The sequence below is a fragment of the Gouania willdenowi genome, chromosome 3 (assembly GCF_900634775.1).
Source record: "Gouania willdenowi chromosome 3, fGouWil2.1, whole genome shotgun sequence".
Classification (NCBI taxonomy): domain Eukaryota; kingdom Metazoa; phylum Chordata; class Actinopteri; order Blenniiformes; family Gobiesocidae; genus Gouania; species Gouania willdenowi.
In genome coordinates, this window is record NC_041046.1 from 17790 (window position 1) to 32830 (window position 15041).

Genomic DNA, 15041 nt, shown 5'->3' on the forward strand with positions numbered 1-15041 from the left:
TTTCTTATCTTCATGCAGTTCTCTTCTCTCCTTTTTTTCTCTTCAGTTACCATTGTAATTAAGTATGTAGCATTATTATTTTTAGTGAGGCAGTAATAATGAATATTGTTGAGCTCATTTATAATCTATTTTACTATGTCTATAAAATCATTATCAAGCATTAATCTTTGTTAATCCCTTATTGGTTATAATTCATGTGTGTTTTAAATCAACAAATCACTTCATCTGTTTTGTTTTGCACATTTTATTTTATTTTTTTCACAAAAAATGGTACATTGTTACAAAGTGATTGTATCAGGTTGTAACATAAAGTCATTAATGTTTCCACATTTTTCAACAAATGTTAAAATATTTGTTGGAAAAATAGTTTGTGTCACTGAGGATGGATGCGGGTGAAGAGCCTCTTCTGCATCCACCTGATGAATCGGTTCATTCGACTCTTTTTCTTCTTTCGAGATTCCTCCACCTTCACTGCTGACTGCTCATGGAGGAACGTGGGCTCCTCATGGAGGGACGTGGGCTCCTCATGGAGGGTCGTGGGCTCCTCATGGAGGGTCGTGGGCTCCTCATGAAGGAACGTGGGCTCCTCATTTAGAGACGTGGTCTTGTCAGGGAGGGACGTGTGCTCCTCATGGAGGGACGTGGGCTCTTCAGTGAGAGACTTGGGCTCCACATGGAGTGACGTGGGCTCCTCATGGAAGGTCGTGGGCTCCTCATTTAGAGACGTGGTCATGTCAGTTAGAGACGTGGGCTCCTCATGGAGGGACTTGGTCTCGTCAGGGAGAGACGTTGGCTCCTCATGGAGGGTCGTGGGCTCCTCATGGAGGAACGTGGGCTCCTCAGGGAGGGACTTGGTATCATCTTGTTTCCCCCGAGGCTGAAACAAAGCTGTGATCTGTTCAGCTGTAACTTCAGCAACGTGGTGCATCAACTGTGGAGAAAATGAGTTCAGCATCTTCCTCCTGATGTCTTCGGGGTAGGCTTCATGAAGTGTCTTTATGATGGAGGTGATCATCTCATCCCTGGTTGAGCGGGACATGCTGACTTCATGCGTGGTGGAGCCTAGAGCAGCTAGAACACCATCTTCTACCCCTTTGGTGACTCCAACTGCCATCTTATCCAGCTTCATGGAAGGCATGGTGAGGAACAACCTTGGTTTAGGCACCCACAAGCCCTGAAGCACCTTTGGAACCACGTCCAAAACCACGTCCCGGGGCTGCTGGAGATGTTCAGAGCAGGAGGTTTGCTGATGCCTCTCAGTGAGCGCCTCCCCAATGGCCTTTGCCTCTCGCTTCATCTTTGCTGATCTATGAAATGAAATCATAAAGTTAGCTTCAAAACAGCCCAAAGCAGCAGGTGTTTAAAGTGCAAATGTCTGTCAAATATAACCAGAGGTGAAAGTAATGGATTACAAATACTAATGTTACTGTAATTGAGTTGATTTTATGGGTACTTGTGCTTCTTTCAGTATATTTCTAAATCCGTAATTTTACATGTACTTCAGTACGTTTTTCAAGAAATAAAGTCATTCGTTGCATTTTTAAACCCAATCATTACTGATAAAATTATTATTATTTTTCATTTAAAATGATCAATGGACATTGTTAAACTATAAAAAATGAAACGACCAGACAACAATTAAATGCATTTGTACTTGTAATTGAGTAGGATATATCACTACTCTTTACACCTCTGTATGTAACTCACATAAAGTTTGGAGGCATGAGCTCTGGAGCGCTGATCAGCCTTTGAGCATCCAGCTGAATATCCCTCATCCTCATGCTGTCGTTGACCTCCCTCGCCATGCTGAGAAGCATCCTAACCTCATCATCATCATCGTTATCGTACTCCTGCAGCTGAAAGTCCAGCAGCTGCACCCTTAGACTGCGTTTGCTCATTACATGGAGGTGTCGAGCCATGTCTTCAGGAGTCACCTCAGACAGAAGTTGGTTCTCCTTCTGTAACCTCAGGAGTTCAGCCACCATAGCTACATGAACTTTGTAGGAGGGCATATGCCAACAGTTCTGAAAAATCTGTCTATAAACAGGAGTGTCGAACAGCACCCCGATGGGACGATAGGTGCCTTCTTGAAAAAGCTCCATCGATGCTCAGAAAAATACACTTAGAGAAGGAAATATACAGATAATAATAAACAAAAGTAAATGAGTCAAAGAAATGTCAAAGAAATAGCGATCAATGAAGAAAAGATGCTGAAGAACTGCTTATATTGGAACACGAGTGAACACTGTGAGCTCTATGAGAAGATGAAAGAGCTTTAGAACATGAAAGCAGGAGATAACTCTTTTTCTATTGGCTGTTGCAAGGAGTAATGTAAACAGAGTTGTCATGACAACAGAGTTCTGAGTTATGTTTGTTTACGTGTGTGTGTGTGTGTGTGTGTGTGTGTGTGTGTGTGTGTGTGTGTGTGTGTGTGTGTGTGTGTGTGTGTGTGTGTAACATAAAGGTTCATTATTTGCTGTTTTGTAGTTTTAGTTTCCCAGTGTTTGAAATGTGTGAAATACACAAAGGGTTTGACTTTATAAAGCTTATTTATGGCCTCTGATTTTTCACAGTCAGAGATTCATAGGAGCAGGGTTGGGGTCATTTACAATTGTAATTGTGTAATTGATAAGTAATTACAATAATGCGTAGTTGTAATTAAATTGTAATAGAGTTTCGATAAATTACTTTGCCATGAAAATGCTATGAAAAAATATCAAATACAATAATAATTTAACACAAAACTGGGGAACCATGTTACAGTTCTATGTACAGTTCTACACATATGTAGTTAACAATTATTAAAATATGTTTCATATCAAGCTTTCCCACATTTGACCATTTAATAAAAATGTAAATCTATGGGTAAACTGACACATAAAAGTCTCAGACGCCCACACTAAAAATATTAAAACCTATATTTTCATTGATTATAAAACCTAACAAGGTAACCAATAGATAGGAAATAAATGAGATGATAGATATTTGAGATGCTAAGAGAAAGCTAACACAATTATTAGGTTATTTATTGCAGGCTCAGTAATTGTAATTAATTCTAATTGAAATTTAGTCAATTAGAACGTAATTGTAATTGACTTTGACGATAAAAAATAATTGTAATGAAATGTATTTGGAAAAAGCTGACCACTGTAGTCGTAATTTAAACAAAGCATACAAACACGACAGCTCACAGTTAATGATGGCAGGTGTAAAAAGCCCTGTATGTGCTCTGCTGTTTAACAGTCTCTGGTAGTGAGTTCCACTCTCTGGTTCCTCTAACGGACCAGACGGACGGAATGAAGGTGCTTTTACGCAGAGGGATCACACAGTCACCTCTGACAGAGCCTCTAGTGAGCCGCTCACTACTGTTCCTCTGACTGATGAGACCTGCACAGGGGGACAGGAGCCAAACTATGTGTTGCTTTGTACATCAAGCATAGATTTGCAAATTTGTGAAGATCTGTCCAGAACTTTTCCAGAATCAAGCAGTGATGGTATGATTTTGTTTTTTTGTCCATTACTTTGGTAGCTTGCTTATATAAGGTTTCTAATGGCCTTAAAGTACTCTGGTTAGCTTGGGACCAGCTTGTTAGACAATAATTAAAATGGCTAAAAATCATTGAGTGTAAAAACATTTTTGAGTCTTCAGTTAACATTTCATACCTGATTGATCTAAAATTTGAAAGATTAAAATTGATTGTTTTGCATATCTTATCAACGTGCGCTTTAAAGGTGAAATGTGAATCAATCACCAGTCCAAGATATTTATATTTGGGGACCGTCAGTAGTTTTTCTCCCAAAACATAAATTTTAGGATCATGGGAAGAATTCTTGGTTTTACTAAAAACATGGAAACGGTTTTGGAAACATGAAGCTGCAAGCAGCACTTTTTCAGCCAAGATGTAACGTGTTCCATTGATTTGGTGAGTTTGGCTGCAACAAGATCTTTGGAGCGACCATGACAAAATAGGACCGTATCGTCTGCGTACATTATGCACTCGACTTCGGGGCAGATCATTAATGTAAAGGCTGAACAAAAGGGGACCTAAAATTCATCCCTGTGGTACTCCTGTGGCAATCAAAAGTAACTCAGACTTACAGTTATTAATTGCCACACACTGAGTACTACCACACAGATAAGATTCCACCCAATTCACCATAGTTTCAGAGAAATTGAAATCTGAGAGTTTTGAGCAGAGGACAGCATGATTTACGGTATCGAAAGCTTTCCTGAGGTCCAAGAACACCGTCCCTACGACACCACCCATGTCCAGAAAAGATTTTATTTTCCTTAGCTTTAGATGATCTAAGGGCCCTGATAATGTTTCTAACTTTTGGTCTCAGTCATGTTTGAAATGGAAAGGGATTGTGTTACAGATTAACTTTGGCTCCCTTAATTGTAATTGAACATGGGTATTTGAAAATGTAATTGTAACTGAAAAATGTAATTGACCCCAAACCTGCATAGAAGAATGTTTATGCACTTTAAATATCAGGAGTTATCTGAATTATATTCTAATGCTCTACAAATTGCTTCATATTTTGTCTCATAACAATTCGAGGCTTGAGCTGAGGAATTTTTGCTATTCGGACAATAACACGATGGTCAGTGATGTCATTCATGAGGAGCATTTGTTAGTATCAGGTTAATAAGGGTAGATTTATCAGACATTTAAGGTTTGGTCTTGTAGAACCATTCACCACCTGAAACAGATTCAATGAATTACAAAAAGGTTTGAGGTCATCTCAGACTGTTTGTAACAGATTTAGATTTAAGTCTCCCATAGAGAGAACTTTATTTGACTTCATTGATTCATCATTGATGGTAAAGCATCACTGGTAACAATAGGGGGCCTATAACACCCATTAACAGTCAAATGAAGTGTTTTCTTCAAGGTCGAAAGCTAAAAATTCAAATAGTGCTGACTCACTGATTTGGACAAGAGCAGATTTACATGAAACTTACTTTTTATGTAAATTGCAATATCCCCTCCCTTCCTGTGATGATCGGTCCTATAGACCAGTGTTTCTCAAATGGGGGTACGCGATGGAACTACAGGGGGTACTTGAGAGAGAGAGAGAGAGAGTGGAAAATGAACAAATAAAGTGTCAGTCTTGGTTCCACCCCAGGCGTGAGATGACTGGAAATGATAAAAACTATAGAAATAAATCTATTCAGGAGCCACTAAATCAGTGTTTTTCAACCTTGGGGTCGAGATTCTATGTGGGGTCACCTAATGTTTAAATGGGGTCACCTGAAATTTTTTTTGCTATCATTCTGTTTTTAAAAATGAAAATGACACAATCTTAAACAACTGTATTTCTACACGTTTGCTTTGTGAAATACAAATCTAGTTAAGCCTAAATGCAGTAAAAAAAAAAAACAAAGAATAATTACTGTATCTGAGCTTAAACATGGTCAAAAACTAATTCTAGAAAAAAAAGTTTTTGGGGTTGCCAGAAATTCTTGACATCAAAATGTGGTCACGATCCAAAAAAAGTTGGAAATCACTGTATTAAACACTGATTATTTCCACTTATTTACAAAATGAGATTCTTTAAAATGTGTTATCACTCATTCATTTCATCATTATGATCTATAGTTGTTTTTAAATAGTTTTCTAAGCACAATGACGTAGTCGGACAAAGGAATTAAGAGTAAGGGGGAACTTGAGCCAAAGAAGTTTGAGAACCACTGCTTTAGACACTGTAACCATCAATACCAACATCCTTATCCAAAATAGATTTATTTCACCATGACTCTGGTATTATAATTGCATCAGGATCAGGTGAAAGTTCCCATACACATTTGCTTTGTGAAATACAAATCTAGTTAAGCCTAAATGCAGTAAAAAAAAAAACTAAAAAAAAACAAAGAATACTGTACCTGAGCTCAAAGCATACAGTTCTTTGGCAGTATTGTCCATGTTATTGTCTACATGAATATTTAAGTCACCTGTTATTATCAAAAAGTTGTATTCAGTGCATACAACTGACAGCAGTTCAGCAAACTCATCAATGAATTCTCCAGAATATTTTGGGGGTCTATAAACGACTAAAAACAGAACTCTTGAATCACCCTTCAGTATGAATGACATATATTCAAAGGAGATAAAATCACCAAATGTTATTTCTTTGCACTGAAATATTGATTTAAAAATGGCAGCAACTTCACCACCGTTCCTGCAAGTACGACACTTATTGAAATAAATAAAGTCTTGTGGTGCACTTTCATTGAGAATAGTATTACTGATACCATCATTCAACCACGTTTCATTAAGAAATAAAAAGTCCAAGTGATGTGTCAAAATAATATCATTAATAAGTAGTGACTTGTTAACAAGAGATCTAATTTTAAGAAGAGCTAATTTTAAAGACTTTACTGGAGACACTGGTGGACTCTTTGGATGACATGTTATAGGAGTCAAATTTTTATCTCTATAAAGCTTTTTGCTTTTCTTGAATTTCACAATTTTACCTGTGTTACCTGTGAGGTGTATTGACTGTTTCACATGTGTAGGAAATTAAATCATCTAAATTAAACTTTGGCTGAAATACTATACTAGCCTCAGCATGGGAGACAGAAGGTTGTCTCTCTCTGTGAAGTGTAAATGTGGACCAAGGGGGGACCCTTTCCCCTTCCTGGCCAAGCAAAGGAACAGTAGGATCAAAGAACAGGTTCGTTCCTGTTCTCACCTCTTTGTTACAATAAACAATCAATCAATGTTTACTTGCTAAGTTTTCAAACTCTGGGCTCCGAACCCATGCGGAGCCCAGGGGATTTACTACCCCCAAAGGTGACTCAGGATGTTGGAAGAATACCAGCTGTTTGTTTCCCCCTCAAAATGAGATCAAAGAATATGTATTTGTTTGAAAAGTCACTAAAGAAGGATTATTGGAATGGTTCTTGCAGAAATCCAGATTGCAAATATAGTTTGTTCAATGCCACTCTTCAGATAATTCAAGAACCAAAAGAATGTTCTCATTCATATAACCCATTGTCAACTACAAGTGTTATTCATTCTATGCAATATACCTCTTCACTTCAAGCTGAGTATAAGATGTCAACAGATGGCTTTGTTTGTGACCCCTGTCGTTATCTCTGTAACTCGACTGTTGGATGTTGATTAACTTGTGAACCCTGAAAGTTTCTTGTTCCCAGGTTGGTACTTCCTCCATTTGTTGAGGTGTGAAAGTTTGTGGCTTTCTTTCTTTGGTCTAAGGCTAAAGCCTTAGACTCCTCCCGTTGGTTTCCAGTTTCCTGTCATATCATATATGCCTTTCTTGGCTAAGATTCTTCAGAGTAAATTTGACCCCGCCTGCTCTCACAGGGCTTCTGCCTCAGCCCTGTTCTTTTGATTCTGCTTGTGTTAATAAACGTTGTGTTATTATGCAAGCCAGTTTCTACGATCCCTTTTTTCCACTCTACATCTTTTTCATCGTTCACATCTCCATCTGGGGAATCCACGACAAATTTGGCGTTGTCGGGCAGCGGCTGCTACAATTGTTCTTCCGTGCCATGGTGTCCCTGAGTTCATCCAACATCCTTGGTGAGTATGAGATGGGTGTTTGGGGTCACTGTGTTAACATGGATATTGTACAGTTTAAAAGAACTTGTGCATTGTGTGATGTTTGTAACGATGAGGAGTGGAAAGGGTTTCGCCTAAATTATGTTGTTAAATTGAGACAGACTTTGGATTATCGGTAATGACAACAATAACAAAAGAAAAAGAGAACTTAATTGCTAGGATAGTTTTGTTTGGAATGGTAGGGATGTAATGGCTATTTTATGGTTTTGGGACTTAATATCCATGCAAGAATTGGGAATAAGGGCCCATTTTTCCTACATTCTGTAAGTCTCTGTCGCAGGTTTTGTCACTTAATCATGAGATATGCTATAGGGGATTAACACTTAATTTGGTAAAGTTAAATTTTGAAATAAAGGTAATGAGAGAGAAATAAGAATGACTTGACTATGTTATGAATTCATGAGTTGAGTTGAGTTGAAATGAGAGAAATGAGAATAACTTGACTATGTGATGAATTCATGAAGTTGAGTTGAGTTGAAATAATGAAAATGAAAATGACTTGACTATGTTATGAATTCATGAGTTGAGTTGAGTTGAAATAAAGGAAATGAAAATGACTTGACTATGGAATGAATTCATGAGTTGAGTTAAGATGATTATTTTTGAGTAAAGACTCAGGAATTTACTCAATATGGTGGAAAATGAATGAGCCACTATGGAATAAAGCGCTGTTTTAATGTTTTGTGTGTCAATAGGAATTAACGAATACAACTGCTGGTCAATTGTATTTGTTTTTTCTGTTTTCTGTGTGTGTGAATTTAATGATCATTTGTATGTCATTTTTGTAAATGTAGGTTGTGTTTTGAATTGTATGTGATTTAATGTAAATAGAGGGTAATTGGATATAAGCCCTAATGTTTCATAAAATAGATTTGGTTAAGGATAAAGAATTATGAGCCCTATAAATTATGGGGACTTTTGATAGACTTTGGTGATTTTTGAGATCGATTATTATCTAGAATATAATTTCAACATAATGTTAAACACATCTTAACTATAGTATATGTATTTAGCTCTGTTTAAGGTTGGTTTTGATGTCGACCTTGTTTGGGGCCGCTTGCCCTATGTTGGTCCGCTGTGGCTGCCCTTGTGTTCCTCCTGCACGCTGCAGGGGGGTGTGTTTGTGTGTGCGAATGCGTGTGTGTGTGTTCTCTCCCTGTCATGCGTTGAATGAATGGTAGTGAAATAGCTGTTATAACTGATTTTAATATAACTTGTGACTTATTGGTGAAGTTACTATTCAGTGTTTGACGGAGCTGTGTATGTGTTTGGATTCTGACTGTTGCCACGATTGACGCTCTGGTTTAAAGTTCTTAATAAATAAATAGCGTTGTGCTGCATGCTGACGTCTGGGTTTTAATTTAGATTTTACACTTTTAGCATTGTCTGATACATGAAGCCGGCATCAGCCGCCGTTACATGCATTCTTTAATTCAATGTTGCTGTTGGGGTTACAGCGTTATATTACTGGATTGATTCATAAGGATGAATTAAATTACATACAATATCAGTATTCATCTGGTTATGGTAAAATACGTTCCGGACGAAGGCCTGATTTAATAATGATAACAATAATGATAATGATAATGTTCGATGCTGCCTCTGCCATGGACAAACAGTTATGGCAAGACCGTGGGGCTTCTCAAGACTCTACTGGTCTGTGGAGAAATCATGAAGGACTGATGGTAGCGCCTTCAGACCTACTGGGCCTAATGATTCAGGAAGCACATGGGTTAGCCCATGTGGCAAGGGGGGAGGTTAGAAGAAAGATTGCAAGAGAATATGGATTTTGGGCTCCATATTTGTTAGAACAAATTGATTATGTCATAGGCAGATGTATAATTTGCTTGAAAAACAATGTTCGAAGAGGTGTGTCAGTCCCACCTGGTCATATTCCAACTCCCGTAGGTCCTATGCGTGAGTTGGTCATAGATTATGTTGACATGATAAAACCAGTTGGAGGGAAAAGATACATGCTAGTCGTTGTGGATAGATTTTCACGATGGCCTGAAGCATGTCCAACCAAACGTAAAGATGCTCAGTCTGTTGCCAAGTTTTTGTGTCGTGAAGTTATAAGTAGATGGGGTTTACCCGATCGCATATCTTCAGACAACGGAAAAGAATTTGTGGATAAAACAGTAAGATTAATTCTACAAAAATTAGGAATCAAGCAACGTTTAGGTGCTGTCTATCATCCACAAAGCCAAGGTGTTTGTGAAAAAATGAATGGTGTGCTAAAAAACCGCATTGTCAAAATCTGTCAGCACACAGGTCTTAATTGGGTTGAGGCACTTCCGTTAGCATTAATGGTATGTCGCTCGAGTGGACTCCGTGATTTACAAATGACACCTCATGAGTTGGCTACAGGTAGACGAATGCCAACACCTTGTTTGCGCACAAGCGGAAAGGGACCAAGTTTGGCCCTTTTAGAAGATGATATGCGTGTGTATGTTAACTATTTGGTTACATTGCATAAGCGAATACACGCATATGTTTCTGACAGGCAGAAACGGGAGGAGGTGCAAGAAAGACTTGATGAGCAAAAAAGGAATGCAGTGCAACCTGGGGACAAGGTATTCGTGAAGGTCTTTAGAAGGAAGTGGTACAACGAACGCCGCGAAGGACCTTACGAAGTTGTGCGCAGTACGGGCACAGCAGTTCAGGTTAAAGGATCACCTACGTGGTTCCATTTGTCGCACTGTGTTAGAGCGCCTGAAGAAGGGGCGTCACGATCACAAAATAGACATGTTGAAATCTCAAGAGAGCCGGCCGAGGATGCAAACATTACAGAGGTTCAAGTGGACCCCCAAGATCAAACTCCATGCCAAGGGTTTGACAATGTCGCAGATGTGCATGATGATTTTGAGCACTCTTTTAATGATTCCAGAGATGAATTGTCAATCCCTGACCAAGAAAGATACTTTGGTGACATTGATTTACAACATGTCCCAAAAACAGCGGAGTCCAACTCCCCAGAAAGTGAGTTACCAGAGACTCAAGAGGGTTGTGGTACCGGTCCAAGACCTAGTAGGTCAAGGACAATCCGAAGAAGGGTCAATACCAGTGTTGAAAACAGCTAGTTTTGTAATTTCTGATATTCATACGAGTGCGGTTGTGGAAATAAGCTCTACAACAAGTAACCCAATAGCAACTTTTTCTGTGCCTCTAGAGCTTGAAGGTACAACACCACCAGACATTACATCCCAATTCATTACGAGGTCTATAATTACAACTCAACAGTCTTATGAACAGTTGAACGTTAGTTCGAACAATAGTAAGGATAGTTCTACAGAGCCACTAGATGAGGAGGTGGATAGGGACTACGGTGAGGCAGATAGTGTGAATACATCACCAATAATAGATGAGTATTCGAACAGAGATTTGTCACCAGAAGAAATGTCTCAGAATCGTCGCGCGCTAAGAAAGCGAGAAACACAGTGGAAAGCCTTTGGGTTTGATGCTTTGGCGTTGCAAATCTCAGATACATGGACAAGCAGGAATATGTGGTATCAGCAAATAACTCACTCCATTAGAGAGACTACTGGGGTAAAGGGTCCGTTTTTGGTGAAAATTCCAACTCCAAACACGTGGGATTCAATTTTACAGTCAATACCTGAACCTCTGTTAGCCTATTGCCAATCACAATTGGTGGCATGGCTGCGGGTTTTACAAAGCAATCGTGGTACCGATAATTTGGCGGAAGTAGCTGACCGACTACTCACACGGAAAAACTCACATAATTCACTCACATAATTGTCCATCGCTAGTGGAACGACAGTATTTAAATATTTTTGAACACTATGAAGATATTGAAAAGGCAAGGCCTGAAGCCATGGACGTAACCCGCGTGAAAGCTGAAACTTGTTTTTGCTCAATTGATACTCAGGGAAAGAAAGACATGTTTGTGGGGTTATCAGATTGCGATCGATACATGATAGATGAGAAATCGAATTTACATTGGTCTGTTGAAGGCTCAAGTATGGCGACCTTTTTTGATCCTCTTACGAGACAGGATACGGCCCTGAAAGTAGTTGGTCGTCCATTGTGGGGTAATGTAACTATAGGGACATTTAAAGACGTTTGGTGGGTTTGCGGTGACAAAGCATATCTTTTTTACCACATGGATGGAACGGATGTTGTTTTATGGCACAGTTGAAACTTCCTTATGAAGCTTTGGTGATCCAGCAAGGACACCAGTCTAATGAGGCTAGCTCCACAGACACTTCTGGGAGGAGGTCAAAAAGGGATATGGCAATATTTGAGGACTTGGAAGCTTATCATTGGAGGATAAACTTAGGAGAAAAATGGGGTATAGGGCTTTTTCCATGGTATGGGGTCACATTCTTGGCTGACCATATTGATAATATTACGTATACCCTAGAGAGTTTTGCAGGTCAGACTGTTAAAGGTTTCTACACGTTGTCGCTCACCCAGAAAAGTCACCGGTTGACGTTGTTGAAGCATGATATGGCTCTTGATTATGTTTTAGCCAAGCAAGGTGGCTTGTGTGTAACTTTGAATTTGACCGGAGATGCCTGCTATACGTTAATCCCTGATACCTCTGATAACATGACTAGTGTGATAGATGCATTGAAACGTATACGGGATGCCTTTGGCCCATCAGCAGGCGCCGGTTGGTCAGCAAATGCATGGTTGCAAGACAGATTGGGTCCAATGGGTGCCGTATTAGCTCAGGTTCTCGGAGCTGCTATTCTATCACTTTGTGTGATGTTCTGTTGTTGTACATTGATACTGACCTTTGCTAGAGCTATGATATTGAGATGGGTAGGAGTTGTACTGCCAGGAGAGAATGTTCAAATGCCGTTACTGACTGGTGTTGATTATGATACAGATGAGATAGTGGAGGCAGTAGTGATTGATGAGATAGTGGAGGCTTATCCATTTTGATTGGTTGCACTGTTTTCTGGACTCTGCTTTAACCAAGAGCTTTCTTGGTTAAAGGGGGGAACGGAAAGGAAATATGGAATCACGTATTAATAATGCATTAATTAGGCATTGAGTGTTAAACATTAATCACAAAAGATAGGAAAAAAAAAAATAAAAACAACAAAGAAAAAATTAGAATTTAGCTATCATGTGGTGTTTAATGTTTGTGCAAGATACTGGTCAGATGTTTTTTACCTTCCAGACCAAGTGTGGGAGTGATGGGGCTGGATGATTCTACCTGCCTATATGAACATGGACACCTCAAACATGGACATTCCAGTTATGGACACTGAAGGACAAAGACATGGATGGCAATTCCCTCAAAGAAGCCGTCATGAACTGTGATACTGAACGATAAGTTGATGCTGCCAAAGGAATATCAACAACAACAATTGTCCACTGTTTTCATATGTGTCCTACATGTTTGTGATGTTTATTGTATTGGAATATGTTTATTACAATGTATTCTACCTCATTAATGATTTCTACTTTAGATTAGGTATTTTTAACGAATACACATTTTAGATTTAGCTAGATAGTTTAAAGTGCTTATGTTGGGACCTCAGATTTTGTGATTTTTTCCGGTTTTTATTTGAAGGGCTAGTGGGGCTTAGGCAAGGAAAGGCTTACTGTGAGGTGCGATGGGTCGACCAGACCTCACGGTGGGCAACCTTTTGTTTGTTTCTGAGGTTCTCAATGTGTGTACTTTATGTAGATACACGTAGACATTTAGACATTTACGTTTTTCTTTTCAAGGAAAAACAAATCAACTAAATTACAGCTAAGTAAGCCTATAGACTTGGAGTTAAAGACTGATATATATAAGATAAAATAAGGCATTAATTAAATAATACTAGTTTTCTCATTTTTGATTGGTTAGAGATTTATTAAAATTGGCAGAGGATGATATTTGAAAGGATCCTTTTCACATTTGGAAATTTTACAGTATGATTAAGGCTAAACATGATAAGGGGTTGTCATAACCTTTAAGACTATTTATAACATGCTTTGTTATCTTTGTTTTTTCGAGACTTGGTGCCTCGAAAAGGGGGGAATGAGGTGTATTGACTGTTTCACATGTGTAGGAAATTAAATCATCTAAATTAAACTTTGGCTGAAATACTATACTAGCCTCAGCATGGGAGACAGAAGGTTGTCTCTCTCTGTGAAGTGTAAATGTGGACCAAGGGGGGACCCTTTCCCCTTCCTGGCCAAGCAAAGGAACAGTAGGATCAAAGAACAGGTTCGTTCCTGTTCTCACCTCTTTGTTACAATAAACAATCAATCAATGTTTACTTGCTAAGTTTTCAAACTCTGGGCTCCGAACCCATGCGGAGCCCAGGGGATTTACTACCCCCAAAGGTGACTCAGGATGTTGGAAGAATACCAGCTGTTTGTTTCCCCCTCAAAATGAGATCAAAGAATATGTATTTGTTTGAAAAGTCACTAAAGAAGGATTATTGGAATGGTTCTTGCAGAAATCTAGATTGCAAATATAGTTTGTTCAATGCCACTCTTCAGATAATTCAAGAACCAACAGAATGTTCTCATTCATATAACCCATTGTCAACTACAAGTGTTATTCATTCTATGCAATATACCTCTTCACTTCAAGCTGAGTATAAGATGTCAACAGATGGCTTTGTTTGTGACCCCTGTCGTTATCTCTGTAACTCGACTGTTGGATGTTGATTAACTTGTGAACCCTGAAAGTTTCTTGTTCCCAGGTTGGTACTTCCTCCATTTGTTGAGGTGTGAAAGTTTGTGGCTTTCTTTCTTTGGTCTAAGGCTAAAGCCTTAGACTCCTCCCGTTGGTTTCCAGTTTCCTGTCATATCATATATGCCTTTCTTGGCTAAGATTCTTCAGAGTAAATTTGATTCCGGCTGCTCTCACAGGGCTTCTGCCTCAGCCCTGTTCTTTTGATTCTGCTTGTGTTAATAAACTTTGTGTTATTATGCAAGCCAGTTTCTACGATCCCTTTTTTCCACTCTACATCTTTTTCATCGTTCACATCTCTACCTGGGAAAACCACGACACCTGTCACCACAGGAATTAAAGAAGCTGCATTAACTCCATAAGTCAGTGTGTGTCGGTGTGAAAGTCCGCATGTTTATGCCTCTGTCCATCCACTCTTTTCATTATATCCCTGTCTTTTAAGGCTTTTATTACATAGTGTGGGCTGTAGTCGGGCCGTCACTATCTTGGATTATGTCGTCACCAGCGTGTCATCGCCTGGACTCAAATAACTGTAAAGAGTTCTTATATTAGTCTATTTTCTTTTTAAAGTTGTGTTTTTTTGTGGCTTTAGACTCAAATTACATATTTGTATTTGTTCCCTACAATATAAATAGGTTCACAATACAAGTATTTTTTTTATAGTTTCTGTTTCCACTATATCCAGAATAATAATCTTTCTCAACAAGAACTGTTGGAATCAGAATCATTAAAAGCCAAACGATGCCCAACCCTAACAAAGAGGAAACACTCTGCGGTGTGTAGGTGAC

The 15041-nt window shown here is 38.9% G+C and overlaps 1 protein-coding gene across 1 annotated transcript; it reads right to left on the minus strand.

Moving 5' to 3' along the window:
• On the minus strand, positions 1-2230 carry LOC114457884 (uncharacterized). The gene is made up of 2 exons (XM_028440017.1): positions 1708-2230; positions 1-1307 (listed from the first exon to the last, which is right to left on the minus strand). The coding sequence occupies exons 1-2, from the start codon at positions 2100-2102 to the stop codon at positions 374-376; spliced, it is 1329 nt and encodes a 442-aa protein (XP_028295818.1). The 5' UTR covers positions 2103-2230; the 3' UTR covers positions 1-373.
• Between the last annotated feature and the right edge of the window lie 12811 nt (positions 2231-15041).